The sequence below is a fragment of the Bufo gargarizans genome, chromosome 7 (assembly GCF_014858855.1).
Source record: "Bufo gargarizans isolate SCDJY-AF-19 chromosome 7, ASM1485885v1, whole genome shotgun sequence".
Taxonomy (NCBI): Eukaryota; Metazoa; Chordata; class Amphibia; order Anura; family Bufonidae; genus Bufo; species Bufo gargarizans.
The window spans coordinates 114,319,444-114,340,949 of NC_058086.1; the positions used below are offsets into that span (position 1 = coordinate 114,319,444).

Sequence of the window (21,506 nt, forward strand, 5' to 3'; positions counted from 1 at the left end):
CAGGTTTCTCCCAGGAGGTGCTGTCCTACTACTGGGGTATCTCAACTGAGCTATCCTTAGCCTCAGGAGCTTCAGGCTGACTAGGTGACTCCTCTAGTCCCCTGGAATACACTAACTCTCCCCTGTCTGGGCCGTCCTATATATAACTAGGGCTCTCTAGCTCCCTCTAACGCCTGGGAGGCTAAACTGCACCCTGACAGGCCTGACACACAGTTAACACAGGGAAATCATACATTCGATTCGCTCATCCCTAATCACTATGTATAATGGTCAAGATAACTGCTTGTAACCTGTTCGCTAGGACCTTTGCCAATATCTTAACATCAGAAGTTAGCAAGGAGATCGGTCTATACAACTCTCAGCACATCCACTTCTAAATGTAAGACAGCTTCTGAGCTGAGTTCTGCCTTGGAGAAACAGGATATATGACTTGCAGGTTCTGTATTAGCCCCCTTTCACACAAGCGAGTTTTCCGCGCAGGTGCAATGCGTGACGTGAATGCATTGCACCCGCACTGAATCCTGACCCATTCATTTTAATGGGTCTGTGTACATGAGTGTTGTTTTTCACGCATCAGTTCTGCGTTGCGTAAAAATCGCAGCATGTTCTATATTCTGCGTCCACAAGCAAGTGCCGGTGCGATGCGTTTTCACTGATGGTTGCTAAGAGATGTTGTTTGTAAACCTTCCGTTTTTTATCACGCACGTGAAAAACGCATCAAAACACATTGCACCCACGCGGAAAAAACTGAACGCAATTGCAGACAAAAGGGGCCTTAGACATTTATGCTCTATTGTCTATGGCAACCCGAGTGTCAAGAGAGATAAGGCGGTAAAGAAAGTTATGTACAGTGCTTGGGACAAAATGTAGTTAAGCATTACCAAGTATTCTAGAAGAAAAGCTCTGGGAATAATTCTGTTATGGGCATGATATGCAGAGATTATGAGGCTTATTTTACTAGCGCAGCTTAACTGATAGAAATAGGAAAGGATTTAAGATAGAAATATAGGGCATTGTTAATTCAGCTTTTATTTCTTTTGCCTGGAATGTGCCTTTAAACATGACTTGTCACCAGTATTTAGTTTATGTTAATGAGCCCCATTTGTTAGATGCAGTCCCCTTTAGTCTTGGCTCCCTATACTGTATATATCCAGGGTAGTATGCCAAGGGGGATCTACATGCTGTTTTCTCCTAGGGGCAGTCATGCATTGCTCTGACTCTGTCCAATTAGTGGGGACAACATCAAAGCAGCATCTTCTCGGTTGGAGTAAGTAAGGCAACAATCCATGAGCCTCCATTTAAAGTACCATCAGTACTCCCCCCAAACACAACCGTGCAAAATTGCCTCTTATTGCTGCATAAGTTAGTCTATAGATGGCTACATAACAATGCATGTGTGCATGCTGTTTTAAACACAAGTGACTTTTTGATTGCATCTAGCACTGCACATTAACATGCAAATACACATACCAATCCATAGACTATCAGACACATGCATGTTGTTGTGTTTATGAACTTCGTTCCAGTTTTAAGTCGGAAAAGTACAAAAAGGCACAGGTTTAATAAGAGAATTTTTACTGCTAAAGTTTGAGTGCAGAAGAATCAACAGTACATTTATGAATCTTTTGTTTCACAGGCTATACATAATCAGGAAATATTGCAAAATAATGGGACCATAAACTAAACAATAATGTCTGATATTTATTTATAAAAATCTTATTCCAAATTGTAGACATTGGGGAGGACTTCTTTTATTTTATAATAAATATGCTTATTTTCAGAATTGATTACAATATTACATTGTTGTCAAAGTAAAAAGCTAAGTGCTTTATTGATAATGTATTTGACTGTTATATTAGGAGCCTCACGCGCCCTCTCATTCTTTGCATTTGTACCAGTCCTTTGACGTTTTCTGCTCAGAGCCAGGTGGAGGTTTCACTGCTGTTTTGCTTGACATATTAATGTTGTAGTATTTATCTGGGAAAAAAACACACCATTAAATGTGTACTTTTAATAAGTGAAAATGGAAACAACCCCCCTTTTCCATCCAATGCACTGAGAAAAGGGTTTTCTGGGGCTGCATTAAAAAAACTTACTTCTTTAATAAGTATTTTTTTTCTAATTGTCAATAATATTTAATACTGGAAATATATAATATTTACCTTTACTGAAGACGTAATAGTCAAAGCCGTCCTGCTTTTTGGAATTTGGCAATGATACAGCAGAGATAATGTTATTTGGAATACCTCTCCATGTTGAACTTATTAAAGTCTGTTCATGAAGAACACCTAAAGATAGACATTAAAGAACTGTAAGTACTTACCCTAAATACATATAATTAATGCTGCAATGGCCAGTTGATGTTAGATAAGTAATATTTGTTTTGTTTTCTGAAAATGATGGCAAAACCATGAAGTATGAACAAGGCAATAGGACTAAGGCCACATTCACACGACAGCGAAAAACAGATGTGTGACTTGTTTTTAACGGACTTCTATAATTGGGCGTGTATTTTGCTAGGAAAGCAAAGAGAGAGAGCACACCATAGGATAGTAGGTTCCAAATCGGTAGAACAATTCAAGAGAGTAAAAATTGGAGGCTCACCTTAGAAAGTTGTGCTATAAATAGGCACAACTCTACTGTGCGTTTGTCGAAATTACGTGTCTGGAAGTAGGGTATGCAGTCGTCCCACAGGTTCAGAAGATGAAGCCCCGTCTTCTCCAAAGGAATTCGCAATGTGAAAAAGTAGCAGGACTACAGTATGGTGCAACAACACTTTGCAAGATGTTGTTGCGCCATACTGCGGTACTGCTACTTTTTCACATTCTTTTTACGGACGTCACAAATCCATTTTATAAACAATACTAGTCTATGGGGTTATTCACATTGCCATTTTTTATGGCCAGTGAATAACAGACATAAAAAATTGGAACATGTTCTATTTTGTCCATTTTCAAGGACTGACAGCCGCCATACAATTGAAGGGGATCGTTTCTCAGAAAGGTAACAGGTAAAAAAAAAAAAAAAAACGGACTGTTTTGCAATTTTTAAACTTTTTTTTGTTACTTTTATGTGAATGTCATCTTAGACAGTAAAGCCTGTTAGTAGGGTGCAGCTTCACACAGCTTACATCTTAAACAATCTTATGGAGACTTTAATGAACATCTGTCAGCATGATAAACCCTAATGACCTGTTAGGCTCCATTCACACGTCTGCAATGTGTTTTGCGGATACACGGAGCCACGGATCGGCACATTGCCGGCACTAATAGAATATGCCTGTTCTTGTCCGCAATTGCGGACAAGAATAGGACATGTTCTATTTTTTTGCGGAAACGGAAGCACGGATGCGGAAGTGCGGATCCGCAAATGTGGATGCGGACAGCACATCCCGGCCCCATTGAAAATGAATGGGTCTGCACCCGTTCCGCAAAATTGCGGAACGGATACGGATCCATTTTGCGCACGTGTGAATGGACCCTTATACTGCTTGGTATGGTTGATCATGTGCAACAACCTCTGTCTTGTAGCAATCCTATCTGTCTATGCTACTGAGGTGCTTGGGACACCATTTAGAGTACCACATCCCCTCTGCTTTTCAGCCTTAATCACTCCCTCTATTCCACTGATTGACAAGGCCAAGCATCATCACTGTTCAGGTGCATGGCCTTGTAATCTCACACATGCAGCAGCAAGCGTTCAATAGGTGCATGAGCAGTAGATCTCATTCAGCTGTCCCTGCTCCTGAGATCCAAACTGTGCCAACTGAACTCTTTGAACAGCTGGAGAGAAGGAGTGATTAAGGCTGAAAGGCGGAGGTGAAGCAATGCTTTGAGCGCCTCATTACCATAAAAGTATAAGGCTACATGCACACGACCGTGCAGTTTTTTGCGGTCCGCAAAAAATGGAAGTTGTCTGTGAGCCTTCCGCAATTTGCGTAACGGAATGGGCGGCCCATTGTAAACATGCCTATTCTTGTCCACAAAACGGACAAGAATAGGACATGCTATATTTTTTTTGCGGGGCCTCAGAACGGAGTGCTGTCCACATCTTTTGCGGCCCCATTGAAGTGAATGGGTCCGCACCCGAGCAGCAAAAACTGCGGCTCGGATGCGGACCCGAAAAATGGTTGTGGTCATGAGGCCTAACACAGAGGTTGTTGCACTGAGCATGGAGAACAATACTAGGCTGCAAGCCTGGTTTACTAGGGTTGATCATGCTGACAGATGCTCTTTGACATTGATGTGGCTGTTTTTTGGAATTCAGATTCCAAAATGCAATTATCTCAACTTCCACAAAGGTTGTGACCTACCTGAATGCATCTAGAAGTATATCAATCATTTCATCTTCAAAAACGTGTAACAATAATAAGAAGCAGCATAGCAGCTATGGAGCATTCATATATGTTTTATGTTCTTTTTCACAACCCAAGCAAGTTACCTAGAGGCTGCTGTACAGCAGTGAAAGTCCGATGTATCTGGATCCGATGTCTTACTACATCCCGTGGAAAACGATACCTTACAGTCTGAATGTTTTGTGGGTAAATGGGATATTGCATGCTAGGACGCTTCTTCTTTGTGCATCTTTTGGCTTGTTCCTGCCGGAATGTGTATTTTTGAACATTTCCACCTATGGAACAGTAATATTATTCATAAGCATAATTATAAAGTCATGGTATTGGAGATTTTAATTTTTTTTTTATTGTCTTAATGGATGTGAGAAGTCCAACATAACAGGTCATTCTGTTGTCTCATTTACTGAGATTTGTCCTTTATAGATGTGAAAAGAAGAGATAACCATGACATGTGGACTATTGAATTTCCAGGCTTCAATTAAAGAGTGTAAGGCCCCTTTCACACGGGCGAGTTTTCCGCGCGGGTGCGATGCGTGCGGTGAACGTATTGCACCAGCACTGAATCCTGACCCATTCATTTCTATGGGGCTGTGTACATGAGCTGTGATTTTCACGCATCACTTGTGCGTTGCGTGAAAATCGCAGCATGCTCTATATTCTGCGTTTTTTCATGCAACGCAGGCCCCATAGAAGTGAATAGGGCTACGTGAAAATCGCAAGCATCCGCAAGCAAGTGCTAGGTGACGATCGGGCTGGGGACCCGATCTGTATTATTTTCCCTTATAACATGGTTATAAGGGAAAATAATAGCATTCTGAATACAGAATGCATAGTACAATAGTGAGGGGTTAAAAAATATATATATATTAACTCACCGAGTTACACAGGTCTTTTGCCAGGTCCTGAAGATAGAACAGAGACTGGCAGCTATGGAGCAGGTAAGTTAACTTTTTTATTTTTTTACCCCTCCATCCCTAATTTACTTTGCATTCTGTATTCAGAATGCTATTATTTTCCCTTATAACCATGTTATAAGGGAAAATAATAAAATCTACACAACACCGATCCCAAACCCGAACTTCAGTGAAGTTCGGGTCTGGGTACCAAACATGCTGATTTTTCTCACGCAGGTGCAAAACGCATTAAAACGCTTTGCACTCGCATGGAAAAATTGCACATTTTACTGCAACGCACCCGCATCTTATCCGGGCAAAAAACATGACGCCCGCGTGAAAGAGGCCTATGTCATGACATTTTTGTCTTAGGAGCAATTATTTTAAAATCATATGAGAAATATATTCTGCTACATATAACTTAACAAAATGACTTCTCAAGTGTTTCCTTGCTTGACCAACCTTCTTACAATGCAGAATTTTGGAGCTGATTGGCTGATTATAGAGATATTACATGCAGCGATCTCCTCCAGAGTATGGGTAATCACCAAATAATAATATTATAAAGTATCACGGCACTCGGACAAGAATGGAGCTGCATGAAAATAGAATCGCATCCACAAGCAAGTGTGGATGCGATGCGTTTTGCACGGATGGTTGCTACTAGATGTTTGTATACATTCAGTTTTTTATCACGCGTGTGCAAACCGCATCAAAACGCATTGCACCTGCGTGATAAAAACAGAATGCGATCGCAGGAAAAACTGAATGACTTTGCCTGCGAAATCGCGCATTTTTCACTGAATGCATTCGCAACGCAACCGGACATAATCCGGACATGCACGTCTGCCAGGGGCCTTAGGTTTTTATTCCATCCAAAATTAATTAGTTGACACAGCCAATGTTTCAGTCTGATCAGGACCTTGTTCACAGCCAATCAGTCGCCATTCACTCCCCATGCTGCAACAGATCTGAACCAAAACGTTGGCCGTGTCAACTAATTACACTCCCTGCTCTGCACATGGCACGTTGTCTTGGACTGACCAGACAGTGGGTTGCACATACAAGTATATAGTATATTCTACTCACCTGGTTTGAAAAAATAAACAGACTCTGGCCTTGTTCTGTATCCAGCGACGGGCAGTATAGCAGTTACTTTACCTCTGAGTCCCCCAAACCCCTTAATAGTTTCTTTTGGATAGCCTTTGTCCATAACATCATTAGTAAAACGCCAATATCGAGAACCCTGTCCAATAAAGAAAAACAAATAATGAATAAGAACTTTCACCTTTTTGCATTATATATTGCTTACAGTCCTGAATGCATGGCAGTAATGTATGTTTTCATTGTGGACATAGCTACAGGTAGCAAAACGTATATGCTGGATGTGCACTGTAGTTGTTTATTGTGTAGATAAATTATACCTGGTCAATTTCTGTGAGTGCAAAGAGGGACATGGTGAATGCTTAGTGTGCTGCTGCAGGTTTATCAGACTTTGTCCTCTCTAGTAATGCAGCATCCCACATATGTGTGTAAAAGGGACATTTTAAACATCTGCCTATGTATTTGCATTGTATGGTATTTCCTATTATCGGGCTGGCATTGTCATTTCACCCATTCGCCCCTAGGTGATGCTGACACCACATAATATATATAGCTTGGGTGTGTTTAGTACAGGAAGTGAAGTTAGTACAGTGTGTACGGAAGAGAGAAACGGGCATCGTCCACCATGTAGTCTGCTATTTTTACCCCTTGGTCATGGCCAGACTAAGGGAGTACAGCGAACATTTATCTACAGCAGGCAAGCACAAGACCATAAGTCTATGTATAAATATGAAGCAAGCCTAGTGAAAGTTACAGCCGGGACACGAATGGATAATTAGTGCGCAGAATTGTCCTTATTAACTAGAAGCCTTCGGGATATAGTGGAAACCTGAATCCTTCAGGAGAGCATCCTGCAAATAATGTAGCAGAAAACTGATGCCTGCCACAAGGGAGAACACCCTTATTGGCTAGCTCAAGATAAGTAGAAAACAGCATATTTAGTACCAGAGTGCTATAGTTGGGACTTAAAGGGAACCTGTCACCAGTTTTATGGTGCCCTAACTAAGGGCAACATAAATAAGTGACTGATTCTCTTAGCGAAATGATGGCTCACTTTCTTTAATTGACCCAGTCAATCTGCCAACATCTTGTATTGAAAAGCTCCAGCTGAAAATGGTGAGTCCTGAATATTCATGAGCTCCTGACTCTCCCCGCCTACCTGCTGCTGATTGACAGTTATTTTCCATATGAATCAGCAGCAGGTGGGCAGGGGAGTGGCTATAGCTGTGAATTAAATAAACGCTGGACTCACTGACATCACGCTGGACTCAAATCAGCTCATTAGCATGCGGCATATGGCATCTTTGTGTGTATATTATGAGGTAACCATCTGTCACACCAGTAAGTGAATACATCTTAAGGTACTTTTTAGTAGTTAATGATTGTATATAATTAGTTTGATTATAATCAAATATCCACATGACAGGTTCCCTTTAAAGTAAATATACTCAGTCTTTGCCTATCAAGTAACAGCATTAGAAAATCCCTCTATTGATAATTGCCTTAACCTGATATAAGGATTACAATTACCTTAACATCTGAATCATTACTGGTGCCATATGAATGCACTTTATTGATGGACTGTAACATCTGCCTTGAGACTATTGATTTAAGTAAATGTTCAATTGTTTTGCAACAACTGACTCTTCATTACTACTACTACACTCAACATTTGCACCTTACGGTGCTGGCGTCACGAACACAGGGGCCCAGCCACCAAAGCCCCTTAAACACCTATACCATCAAGGGCACCTCAACTTCCATCTGGCTGGTGTTCCCTGCAATAGAGAGTGCCCCAGAGAATTTAGTGCTGTCTTCCCATCCATTGCACTGCCGGCCCAGGAAGACTCTGCTAACTGTGAGTGCAGCGTCCCACTACGTGTGTGTGGGCACTGCTTAAAAGTACTTTTTGATCTTAACAATTGCATTGTACAGTATGGTATAACTTTGCATTTATGTATCTGCAAAATCCCTGTTAACAGGCCTATTAGGTGTAATTTATACATCCCACCACTAGATGGGGATAAAGCTTAGGTCCTATATATACCCAGGTCAGGCCTAGTGAGACAGATTAGGCAGATTGAGTGGAGTTCAGTTGAGACCAGAGTAAACTGATGAACTGTGTGTTATATTATTTGGCCCCTCATCGGTCCACCGTGCATCTCACGTGTTGCCCCTGCGACTGGCTGGCTGCATGAGTACATGAACTACTACCCCCATCAGCCCACTGTAACCTCACATGTTTCCCCTGTGTGATTGTTAGGGATCTGACTGCTGTTTTTGCTTTATTACAATGAGTGGGAGAAATTTGAAAAGCAGAGTGCTCTTGTGGTATACCTAATCAGAATGTTGTAAATGTCTCTAGTGAGAAAACCCATTTAATATTTTGGTGTGCGTGTATTAATGATCAGGACTGTCTTCTGTATTCACCCAAACCATAATTATAATACAATTAGACATTATAACATCTAGCAAAAGTAGATAGCCTTTTTTTCTACCCTGTATAATAAACCATAAAATGAGTGCAAAATAGGGTAATGGAAATACAGTTGCAAGAAAAAGTATATGAACCCTTTGGAATGATATGGATTTCTGCACAAATTGGTCATAAAATGTGATCTGATCTTCATCTAAGTCACAACAATAGACAATCACAGTCTGCTTAAACTAATAACGCACAAAGAATTAAATATTACCATGTTTTTATTGAACACACCATGTAAACATTCACAGTGCAGGTGGAAAAAGTATGTGAACCCCTAGACTAATGACATCTCCAAGAGCTAATTGGAGTGAGGTGTCAGCGAACTGGAGTCCAATTAATGAGATCAGATTGGAGGTGTTGGTTACAGCCACCAGTTCTGGGTTTGCTTTTCTCAAGAAGCATCGCCTGATGTGAATGATGCCTCGCACAAAAGAGCTCTCAGAAGACCTACAATTAAGAATAGTTGACTTGCATAAAGCTGGAAAGGGTTATAACAGTATCTCCAAAAGCCTTGCTGTTCATCAGTCCACGGTAAGACAAATTGTCTATAAATGGAGAAAGTTCAGCACTACTGCTACTCTCCCTAGGAGTGGCCGTCATGTAAAGATGACTGCAAGAGCACAGCGCAGACTGCTCAATGAGGTGAAGAAGAATCCTAGAGTGTCAGCTAAAGACTTACAAAAGTCTCTGACATATGCTAACAACCCTGTTAGCGAATCTACGATACGTAAAACACTAAACAAGAATGGATTTCATGGGAGGATACCACAGAGGAAGCCACTGCTGTCCAAAAAAACATTGCTGCACGTTTACAGTTTGCACAAGAGCACCTGAATGTTCCACAGCAGTACTGGCAAAATATTCTGTGGACAGATGAAACCAAAGTTGAGTTGTTTGGAAGAAACACACAACACTATGTGTGGAGAAAAAGAGGCACAGCACACCAACATCAAAACCTCATCTCAACTGTAAAGTATGGGGGTGGGAGCATCATGGTTTGGGGCTGCTTTGCTGCGTCAGGGCCTGGACGGATTGCTATCATCGAAGGGAAAATGAATTCCCAAGTTTATCAAGACATTTTGCAGGAGAACTTAAGGCCATCTGTCCACCAGCTGAAGCTCAACAGAAGATGGGTGTTGCAAAAGGACACCCAAAGCATAGAAGTAAATCAACAACAGAATGCCTTAAACAGAAGAAAATACGCCTTCTGGAGTGGCCCAGTCAGAGTCGTGACCTCAACCCGATTGAGATGCTGTGGCATGACCTCAAGAAAGCGATTCACACCAGACATCCCAAGAATATTGCTTAACTGAAACAGTTCTGTAAAGAGGAATGGTCAAGAATTACTCCTGACCGTTGTGCACGTCTGATCGGCAACTACAGGAAACGTTTGGTTGAAGTTATTGCTGCCAAAGGAGGTTCAACCAGTTATTAAATCCAAGGGTTCACATACTTTTTCCACCTGCACTGTGAATGTTTACATGGTGTGTTCTATAAAAACATGGTAACATTTAATTCTTTGTGTGGTATTAGTTTAAGCAGACTGTGATTGTCTATTGTTGTGACTTAGATGAAGATCAGATCACATTTTATGACCAATTTGTGCAGAAATCCAGATCATTCCAAAGGGTTCACATACTTTTTCATGCAACTGTATATTAGATAGGTGCTAGATTTTACACTTCCTGACCTTACTGCCAATGGCATTAGGGACTCATATTTTACACTGTGAAAAAATATTAAAATTCTTACCTTAAAAAAGAAGGTTTTTCCACCACAATTACATCTAGTAAATACTGTGTCAATTGGCGAGGGAATACCCCATACTTCGGTAATTTTGCGTGGACACCCCATTACACCTCCTTGATTTAGAGTCCAAAAGTAGTGACCTGAAATTACCCAACATTTTATCAGAAAGAAATGGTTAGCATGGGATTTTATATGGGTGCTTATGCACAGTAAGGTTTACTAGATTAGACTAGTTATATACACGAATATGCAATTGTTGAATTCTTAAAAAACCTTTTTCTGGTACACACATAGTATATTACAAATTATCCATATGTACAAGTATTAATAAACTATGAGAGCTGCCGTTCTTCTTTGGACTAAGGCTACTCCTAAGGCCACATGCACACAACCGTTGTTTTAGTCAGAATCCGAGCCGCAGTTTTGGCGGCTCGGATGCGGACCCATTCACTTCAATGGGTCCGCAAAAGATGCGGACAGCACTCCATATGCTGTCCGCATCCGTTGCTCCGTTCCGTGGCCCCGCAAAAAAAATATAGCATGTCCTATTCTTGTCCGTGCAAATTGCGGAACGCACACGGACGCCATCCATGTTTTGCAGATCTGCAATTTGCAGACCGCAAAACACACAACGGTCGTGTGCATGTAGCCTAAGGCTTATAGTAGTGAAACCTTTTTTTCTATAGGGTAGACAATTTGATAGCTATCGCATAAGATCAAGTGACATACCTCGAAAGACCACCATGGATCCATTCTGCAGAGTAGTCATTCCATCTGCTGGTGGCCCAATGCACAAATTCTTCTCCGGATCTAGGGTTTAATATCAAGATGTTTGTTAGATATATTTCACTTTCCTGTTGGATGGAATGTGCAGCCACTAACTATATTTGATCTGGTGTTTGGGAGATTTTGTACCAGATCTTTTTCATAATATTACAGTTAATGATTAATAGTAATGATAACTTGTAGATTGTAAGCCCTTGTGGGCAGGGCCCTCACTCCTTCTGTACCAGTCTGTAACTCGTCTTGCTCATGCTTAGTGCAATTATCTGTATTATGTATGTGCAACCCTTATCATAAGTACAGCGTCATGGAATGAGTTAATAATAAATAATAATAATGTGATCTAGTGTCATTTTTCAAAAGGCCACATAATATGATTTACCATCTACTCCTAGGTTCTTACAGAATTGATAGGTTACAGTTGTATTATGTTTTAAATTATTTGTTTTTATCATTTAGAGGGGTGGACTGGCCATAGACACTACAGGAAAACTTGCTGGAAGGCCATTGCACAGGGGACTACTTAATATGCCAAACTGTAGACAAAAGGAAGTTGGCATGTTGTGAGCACATATTTACAATGTCTTCAAAATGCCCAAACATTATTATTAGGAAAAACACCACCAGAAAACAACGGGAGAAATTTATCAAAAGTGGTATAAAGGAAAACTAGCTCAGTTGCCCATAGCAACCAATCCGATCCACTTTTCATTTTTCAGGGCTCCTTTGAAAAATGAAAGGTGGGATCTGATTGATTGCTATGGGCAACCAATTTACATCAGTTTTAATAAATTTCCCCCATGGTGTTAAATGGTATTGTTGATTGTGAATATTTTAATTGCAAATTTTTATCGCGAATATCGGCACCTTGAGAATTCGTGAAGATGTAGAATATAGTGCTATATATTCGTAATTGTGAATATTCTAGATTTTTTTTTCCATCAGTAACCTCCTTTCTTGCTTGTGGGCCAATGAGAAGGCTGCAATATCTTTGTCTGAGCTTAGCAACATCCCTAGCAACCAATAGGAAAGTTGCCTCCCCCTTACTATATAAGAACCTCCCCAGCAGCCATTTTCTGCTTTTTTTGCAGTTCTGAGAGAGAGAGAGAAATGTCATTGCTGTGCTCTGTGCTTTCATCTGGATCCAATTACATTAGATAGTTAGTTAGCTCATATATATAATACAGATAGTTAGTGGGAGATAGTCAGTGTAGATTAGATAGTGATATAGTGTAGGGTGCAGTTCTGCTGTCCATACATACATACATGCTACAGACATAGTGCTGTGATGTCACAACAATACTTAGTGCACCAATCAGTAATATCTACTCAGACATGATAAAATGTGAAGTTGCATGTATTGCGCAAAAAATATGAGCATCATTAGTGCCGATTTGTGCAATCGTGAAAATAATGACTGGAAATCACGAATTCTAGAATTTGCTAATTTCTGCGAATATTATGCAAAAAATTTGCAAAATATAGTGAAAACAAATATTGCCTATGCCGCTCATCACTATTGGCAGCAAGATTTATAGAATCATGAATAATTAAGAAAGATGAGGAAATAGTATTGGGCCCTGTTCACATTTGTGTTGAGTCTCCGGGACTCAGGGACTCTGTTTTCACCCTTTGCAGTGTTTTGATAGCAATGGGTTCATCAAGATTTGCCACTATCATTCCCCAGTTATAAACAGAATTCATGATGCAATGTAAGGCTATTTTCACACTTGCGGCAGTGTGATACGGCGGGCAGTTCCATCGTCGGAACTGCCCGCCGGATCCGCCGATCTGCATGTGACTGAAAGCATTTGTGAGATGCATCCGGATGCGGATCTGTCACACAAATGCATTGCAAGAACAGAGCCATCTCTCCTTGTCATGCGGACAGATGGATCCGTCTTGTATCTTTTTTTCAAATTTTTACCTGTCTGCGCATTCCGGTATTTTGAATGCCGGATCCGGCACTAAAACATTCCTATGGCATTCCGGCAAGTCTTCAGCTTTTTTCACCGGAGATAAAACCGTAGCATGCTACGGTTTTATCTTTTACCTGATCAGTCAAAATGACTGAACTGAAGACATCCTGAACGGATTACTCTCCATTCAGAATGCATGGGGATATAACTGATCAGGTCTTTTCCTATATAGAGCCTCTGTGACGGAACTCTATGCGCCGGAAAATAACAACGCTAGTGTGAAAGTACCCTAAGGGTACTGTCACACTTGCGTTGTTTGATTCCGGCAGGCAGTTCAGTTGCCTGAACTGCCTGCCTGATCAGGCAAACTGTATGCAAACGCATGTCATTTTTCTGACTGATCAGGATCCTGATCAGTCTGAAAAATGCCTGATCAGTCAGAAAAATGCATTGTAATACCGGATCCGTTTTTCCGGTGTCATCAGGCAAAACGGATCCTGAATTTATTTATTTTTCATTTTTAAAGGTCTGCCCATGCGCAGACCGGAAGGACGGATCCGTCATTCCGGTATTTTCGAATGCCGGATCCGGCACTAATACATTTCTCAGGCAAGTCTTCAGTTTTTTTCGCCGGAGATAAAACCGTAGCATGCTGCGGTTTTCTCTTTTGCCTGGTCAGTCAAAATGACTGAACTGAAGACATCCTGATGCAAACTGAACGGATTACTCTCCATTTAGAATGCATGGGGATATGCCTGATCAGTTCTTTTCCGGTATAGAGCCCCTGTGACGGAACTCTATGCCAGAAAAGAAAAAGCTAGTGTGAAAGTAGCCTAAACCAAGTCTTACCTGTCAAGCAAAATGAGCTTCTCAGTAACACAAAGGATATGATGGATATATTAAGTATAAACAGTCACATCCAGTACAGACTTTTCTGTGGGTAACAATGTGAATAAAGTCCTACAGCTTCTCTGTATTTCTGGGGTGCCATGCCCCCTTTCATATAAGGAACATTGTGCTATATGCTCTCTAGACTCCTATGAACTAAGCTCTGAACTTGGGATTGATAGCGGCTGAGTGTGTGTGGAAAGTGAATATAATGAATACCAGTAATGCTAGTCATCTGTACCTCTGTTAACTGGTACAGAAGAATGAACTTCAGCTAGATACATATTTATATTTCATATCTTGATGCCTTTGGCACATTGAAACCTCTAAAAATTTAAGAAGGAGGATACATGAAGTGAAAATATTTTGAAAAAGTTAGAAATGAAGACAGCAATAGAAAATTGTACTTACCATTTGAGCTTTTGATTTTATTAAGCAGCAATAACCATTTTGATGGCTTATGTATTGTGTAGCCATGTACTACTGTGATATTTGTCACTGGGGAACTATTCATCCTCCGATATATTTCCTCCACTATCTGAATGATTCTTGTTCCTGGTTGTTGGTTCCAGTTAGGTGTTATCAGATGTGGGTAGCCGGCAGGTATATTTCTATCATCTGCATTAGGCTGTTTTATATCTGGAGATGGTGTACTTACAAGTGGATACTGATACTGTTGCTGCATCTCAGTACATATTTCAATGATATGTTGAAGGTCATTATCTGATATTCTCAGTTTTATTGCTTCGTCTTTCAACAAATCACAAACATGATATTGGTTAGTTGTGGAAGGCTTGGTGGATTTAGTATTCTCCATCTCTTCAGGTTCTGTTGGTTTGTACGTAGGAAAAGGGTATGGTCTTTTTGTTGGACGCATGGACTTCGTGGACATCTCGGTGTCATCCTCATCTGTATGTTTAGTTGTTTGAACAACAATACTTTTGGTTGTAGTTGGTCTGTCATTACCAGTGCTCATTGTTGTAGAAATCTCAGATTCATCTTCAGATTTTTCCGTTGTTACTTTGACCAATTGCTCTGTTGTCGGTTTCTGCTGTGGTTCAGTACTTGGCTCTTTTGTGGTGGTTTTTGTAGTGTGATCTGAATGCCGTGTAGTTGATTCTGTAATCACTGTGATATCACTGTAGGCTATTGTTTCCATGGTTTGTGCTTGTTCTCTTTTCTGTGTTGTAGCTGTGGTAGAGAAAGGCATTATATTAGTATGTGCCATGAAATAGCCAGTGCTTTGGTCAAGTGGGTTATCTGTAAATTCAGAAGGCACATTTGCATTGTGCCATGTACCAGTCGCTTGTTTAGAACTGATATATTTACCATCATAAGTGATAGGAACTGTATGTTTTGTTGGATCCACTGGTTCGCTATTAAAGGACAGTGTATTTGTGGTTCCCTGGAGTTTTCCAGAGACTGTTACAAGAGGTATATCACTAGAATCGACTGTGCTTTGATCCTGGGGAGTTTTCAATTTGCTCACTGTAAAATTAAAAGAAGGGTCATGTAAATTCATGTATGATGTGCTTGTAAAATGTTTGCTTGTGTGCTTAGAATTTGTGACATTAGGCTCAATTGCTGAGGCAGAAACTGCCTTTATAGGGACATGTTGGTCAGTGCTACCACCCCAACCTTGCCTACTAGAGCTAATACCTTCAAATCCATATTTTCTGCTTGTGATATAAGGAAGTTGTGAATACTTTGGACTTACAGAGCTATCAAGAGGTGTCAGCCCATAAGCATTCCCTATTCTGCTAGTATCTATATCAAGAAGAGTACTCAGTAAGTAGTCCTTTCTTGTAGCTGAAAACGGTACAGTAGGTTCACTGGTTACTTGTTCATTTTCATTATTTGTTTCCCCTATGTGTAAACCCTGAGATCTAGTGGTGTCCATAATAGACAATGCCTTGGCTCTAGAAGAATCTGCAGTCCCTCTAGTTGTGTAATATTTGTCTAACAATTTAAAAGATGTGGACATTGGTGTATCCTTGTTTGTTGTGGCTACAGTGGATTTTGTCAGGTCTGCTGTTGAGGAAGTAGCATAAGTAGCTGTATCTCCCTGGCTACTGAGTTGTGTTGTCAAAGATTTGTTTTTTTCAGTTGCCATTATAAAAATTCCTTCTGTATTCCTCGTCACATAGTTTGAGTGGCCATCACTGGAATCTTTATCCAATACAGTAGTTAGAACATTAGCATCCTCAGTAGTGGCAATGTGTTCTTTTGCAACTATTGTGGAGATGCTAGTTTCCATTTCTGCATTGGTATCCCCTGTAACCAACTCTGGCTTTATAGTATCTTCATTTGACATAAATGCATGGTTGCTTGTTCCCGATAAAGACATTCTTGAAATTAGACTAGTTTCCTCACTGTCTTGGGTACTAAACAATGTAGGCGCTTCAGTAATTGTTGACATCTGTTCCTCACTTAATGGCAGTTCTGCAACTGTGTTCGTTCCAACATGGGTTAGCATAGGTTCCTCATTAGTCACAATTGGTAGAGTAGTGCTTGCTTCCTCTCTAGTCATGCTACTAAACATAGTAGCACTGGATAATAGTGGGTCAGTTACATTTGTAGAAAAAGGTGTTCTCTCAGACTGCTCTGTGCTAACCTCAGTGTGTGGCCATTGGGTCGCATGCACTGTTTCAGTCACTGTAAGTGCTGTAGTGTCTTTTTGTATCTGTGTTGTTTTGGCAAAAAATGGAGAAGATCTGGATATGCTATGTGTGAATGTTTCTTTTGGCCCTAGAGTGGTTACTGTTATACTTTTCATACTGTCAGAACTAGTTAATAGGTCTTCAGTGGGCCTTATATAATGCATTGATGTTTTTACTGAAGCTAAGTCTACTGTTTCTTGTGTTTTAACTAGTACTTGTTTTGTTGTTTGCTGCAATGCATCATTTCTATTTGGTATTGTTATTATTGGGAACTCACTTAAACTTACATTCCCAGTGACAATGTTGTCATCCCTATTGGTGATAGATTGGGAATGAGTTATCTCATCAGAAGATTGAAACTTTGTGCTAGTTCCTTCAATTAATTGTGTAGGCTGTTCTTCTACATTAATCAATGTGATATCTATAGACGTATCTTTTTGGCTAAATGTTAATGGTGCTCTTACACTTGATGTTGTGCCATCACCTGGCATTACACTAGAAAATATTTCCTTTAGAGGTTGTTTAATTTCTTCTTTAAGCAATGAATTTGTAGGTGACACATCTGGCTTTTGGTATTCTGAAACATCTGAGGGTGTTGGTGTGTCTGATGTAGCTAAATTAAATTGAATATCTGTATTTCCCATTAATGTGATAGTTGCTGAGTCTTTTACAGTTTGTGCACTTACTGTTTGCTTCTCGTGCTCTGTTTCATTGGGATTTTTTGGAGAATAATCAATATCACTGGTAAGTGATACTGTAGGATTATTAGATTCTTCTACTGTAGATGACGTTAATATTTGATCTGTCTTTAAGTCATTGGATAATGAAGTAGGGTAAGTAGAGCCACCATTAGGGTGGTCTGTAGTAACTGAGAGCAATGAAGTTTGCATGGTGGTTCCACCTAAGCTTTCTTTCTCTATTATAACATCTTTTGGTGTTTGGGAGCTTTCATACATTCTCTCTGTCTGTCTTCCATTTGCTGATTTAATTTCTGAAACTGAAACTTCTTTATCAGAGAAAACAGTGCTATACATATTATTACTGTTTGTTGGAGCTGTAGTAAGAGTAAAGGTCTGCTCCCTGGAGGATAAATTATGACTGCTTTCGCTTGATGTAGTACCTTTTCCTATTTCTATATCTTCAGCAGTTGTAGATAAATATATTGCAGTTTTTTTACTGTGAAATACAGTCGACTGAATGCCACCTGTGTTTTGTTGTTTAGTGTTGTCTGTGGTCTGCAGTGCTTGTGCTGTGGTAGATGTTGCTATTAGATTGTCTTTAGATGTATGTGCAAGATGAATTCTTTCCACTGAGAGAGATTCTACATTCTCTACTGTTGACAAGCCTTCTACTACAGTTGAGAGTATGTACGTAGCTGGCTTTTCATCAGGTCTCTTTACAGTAAATTGTGAAACTGTTTTATTATCTACTTCTATAGCTTTAGACAAAACATCTGTCGTTTTGGTGGGAGTTGGGTGAGCTTCTGTTGACTTTGTCCCTTCCCTTACTTCTACTCTTTGTGTAGGGAAGTTCTCTGTGTTTGCTGTGCCAGTTAATAGAGTTCCTACCAGTATATTTGTGGTTTTATGTAGGGTGCTTGTAGGTATCACATCTGGTGAAACTGTGGAATCTTTAGACTTTGTGAAAGGTGTACTAGTTCCTTGTATGTTTTCACCATCTTTTTCCCCTGGTGCTTCATATGTTCTGAACTCTACTGGAAGTGGAGTGTTGTGTAACTGATTTGTACTTTTTTCAGCTTCTCCAGATGAGGTGACAATTGCTATGTAACTAATTGCTGTTGTCTTTTCAGTAATGAAATCTACATTATTTAAACTTGTTGGACTAAGGATCTCGTTTGAAATGTCTGCAGTTTGTGATTTAGTAGTTATTTTGCTAGAATATGCTGTCATCTTAACGTCATTTCCGTCAGGAACTTCACTAGTGGAATAACCATTTGTAAGACTGTTTGGTACAGAAGATGTAAGTAAGGGTTCAGTACCTATTCTTTCCACGTTTGTTATGTCAGTGGCAAGTGTTCCTATATGGTTTGTAATATCTTCTGTTAAAGACTTACTTTCTGCTGACACACTTACAATGTGACTCAGCGTATATTCAGTTACTGCCATGTCAGAGTTTGTTTTGACCCCTGTTGGACCTACAGTTTCAATGATGTCAGTGACCGTCCCCTTAGTAATTTCTGTTCCTACAGTTTGCCCTGTACTCTGTGTTATTGTGTTTTTTACGGATGTTGCATCAACTGATGTTTGTTCTTCCTTCAGCGTCTCAGATGTTGGCTGTACCTCCCTCACTGTAATTAAGGGTGTCACCTTGGTCATTGATTTAGATTGCTCTGAGCTTGCTGCAGTAAATGTATTGTTTGATATGTTTTCTGCTGAGGTCTTAATGAGGCTTTCAGACTCTGTGATTCTTGTATTAGCTGTTGATGGTACTGTATTTATGTTGATACTCACAGTGATGGCCACTGGATCTATAGTGTCAGGGAATATGTCACTTATTGATTCTGATGTATTTTGCTTTTCATTAACATTTGGAGCATCAGTAAAACTTGATGGCTCAATTGGAATTGTTTCTACAGTATTCAGTGTGGTCCCTATAGGCCTCCTATCTGAAACTGTGACATCTTGAGACATTGTGATAGTTGGGGGGGAGGTGTTAGTTCCTGGTATGTTTTCATCAGATACTTCTATTGGTGCCTCATGTGTACTTAACTCCATTGGAAGTGGAGCGCTATGTAACATAACTGTGCTTTTTTCAGCTTCTGCAGATTTGGTAACAAATGATGTGTAACTAATTGTTATTTTCTTTTCAGTAGTGGAATCACTTTCAGACTTGCTCTGTGTTGTATGTTCAGTTACTGCCATGTCAGAGCTTGTTTTGACCTCTGTTGGGCCTACAGTTTCAATGATGTCAGTGACCGTCCCCTTAGTAATTTCTGTTCCTACAGTTTGCCCTGTACTCTGTGTTATTGTGTTTTTTACGGATGTTGCATTAACTGATGTTTGTTCCTCCCTCAGCGTCTCAGATGTTGGCTGTACCTCCCTCACTGTAATTAAGGGTGTCACCTTGGTCATTGATTTAGATTGCTCTGAGCTTGCTGCAGTAAATGTATTGTTTGATATGTTTTCTGCTGAGGTCTTAATGAGGCTTTCAGACTCTGTGATTCTTGTATTAGCTGTTGATGGTACTGTATTCATGTTGATACTCACAGTGATGGCCACTGGATCTATAGTGTCAGGGAATATGTCACTTATTGATTCTGATGTATTTTGCTTTTCATTAACATTTTGAGCATCAGTAAAAGTTGATGGCTCATTTGGATTTGTTTCTACAGTATTCAGTGTAGTACCTATAGGCCTCCCATCTGAAACTGTGACATCTTTAGATATTGTGATAGTTGGGGATGGGGTGTTCGTTCCTGGTATGTTTTCATCAGATACTTCCATTGGTGCCTCATGTGTACTTAACTCCATTGGAAGTGGAGCGCTATGTAATATAACTGTACTTTTTGCAGCTTCTGCAGATTTGGTAACAAATGATGTGTAAGTAATTGGTATTGTCTTTTCAGTAGTGGAATCACTCTCTGACCTGCTCTGTACTGTATTTTCAGTTATTCCTATATCGGAGCTTGTTTTAACCTCTGTTAGGCTTATAGCAGTGATGTCAGTGACAGTCCTCTTAGTAATTTTGCTTCCTATTGTTTGCCCTGTACTCTGTGTTAATGTGGTTTGCATGGATGTTGTATCAACCAACGTTTGTTCTTCCCTTAACATTTTAGATGTTGAATGTAGTTCCCTGCCTGTTGGTAAGTGCATTTCCTCAGTCATTGATTTAGATTGCTCTGAGCTTGCTGCACTAAATGCATTGTTTGACATGTTTTCTGCTGTGGTCATGCTGAGGTGTTCAGACACTGTGATTATCATATCAGCTATTGATGGTGATGTATTAAAATTGATACTAGCAGAGGTGGTGTCAGGTAAGACTTCGCCTATTGACTGTGATGTATTTTGTTTTTCATTGATATTTTGAGTTCCAGTAAAGGCTGGTTGCTTGGATGGGATTGTTTCTACATTATCCAGTATGTCTGGCGTGCTTATCTTTTCCTCTCTATGGGTATTTCTGTCTGTTTCAGTTTTTGGCTCTTGACTTGGCTCTGTTGTTATCAAAGTACTTAAAATATTATTTCTATTTATTTCTGTAGAAATTATGCTGTCCTTCAATCTTGTCCATGTAGAGCTTTCCGAAATTATATTTGTTGAAACTCTAGAATATGCTGGTGAAGACACATCATTGGAAGGGGTCGTATGAGATGCTCTAGCAGAAACCAGCAATCGATTAGAAGCATATTCTGTTGCATCAGTGGTAGCAGGTGGTAAATCATATGAACCTTCAGTCAAACCTTGTGGTATATTTTGTGCCTCAGCTAAAGTATCAAATTGTTCAGTTTTATGCATTTCATCTGAAACTGTTGTACTTAATTTATGTTCAGTATCGGTAGGTTCTGTAGCCATGTTAAACATGCTGGTGGAACCAGGTTCTACATAAGGGGATTTGTTCTCTTCAGTTTGTGTGGGTGTTTGTGTGACTTCAGGACTGATCAACTGCTTATTTACTCCTGATGGAGTTGTTTGTATAAATCCTCTAATTTCTTCC

At 40.0% G+C, this 21,506-nt stretch overlaps 1 protein-coding gene across 3 annotated transcripts in view; it reads right to left on the bottom strand.

Moving 5' to 3' along the window:
- Positions 1–1,564: 1,564 nt before the first annotated feature.
- PRG4 (proteoglycan 4) overlaps positions 1,565–21,506 on the bottom strand; it is a 152,455-nt gene continuing 132,513 nt past the window's right edge. For all 3 annotated transcript variants that reach the window (XM_044301038.1, XM_044301040.1, XM_044301039.1), the window contains 8 exons: positions 15,505–15,663; positions 14,587–15,366; positions 11,315–11,395; positions 10,589–10,725; positions 6,337–6,493; positions 4,441–4,629; positions 2,163–2,288; positions 1,565–1,977 (listed from right to left, as the gene is read on the bottom strand). In XM_044301038.1, the coding sequence (XP_044156973.1) occupies positions 1,877–1,977; positions 2,163–2,288; positions 4,441–4,629; positions 6,337–6,493; positions 10,589–10,725; positions 11,315–11,395; positions 14,587–15,366; positions 15,505–15,663 (1,730 nt within the window). In that variant the 3' untranslated portion in view covers positions 1,565–1,876. The remainder of the gene's footprint in view (positions 1,978–2,162; positions 2,289–4,440; positions 4,630–6,336; positions 6,494–10,588; positions 10,726–11,314; positions 11,396–14,586; positions 15,367–15,504; positions 15,664–21,506) is intronic.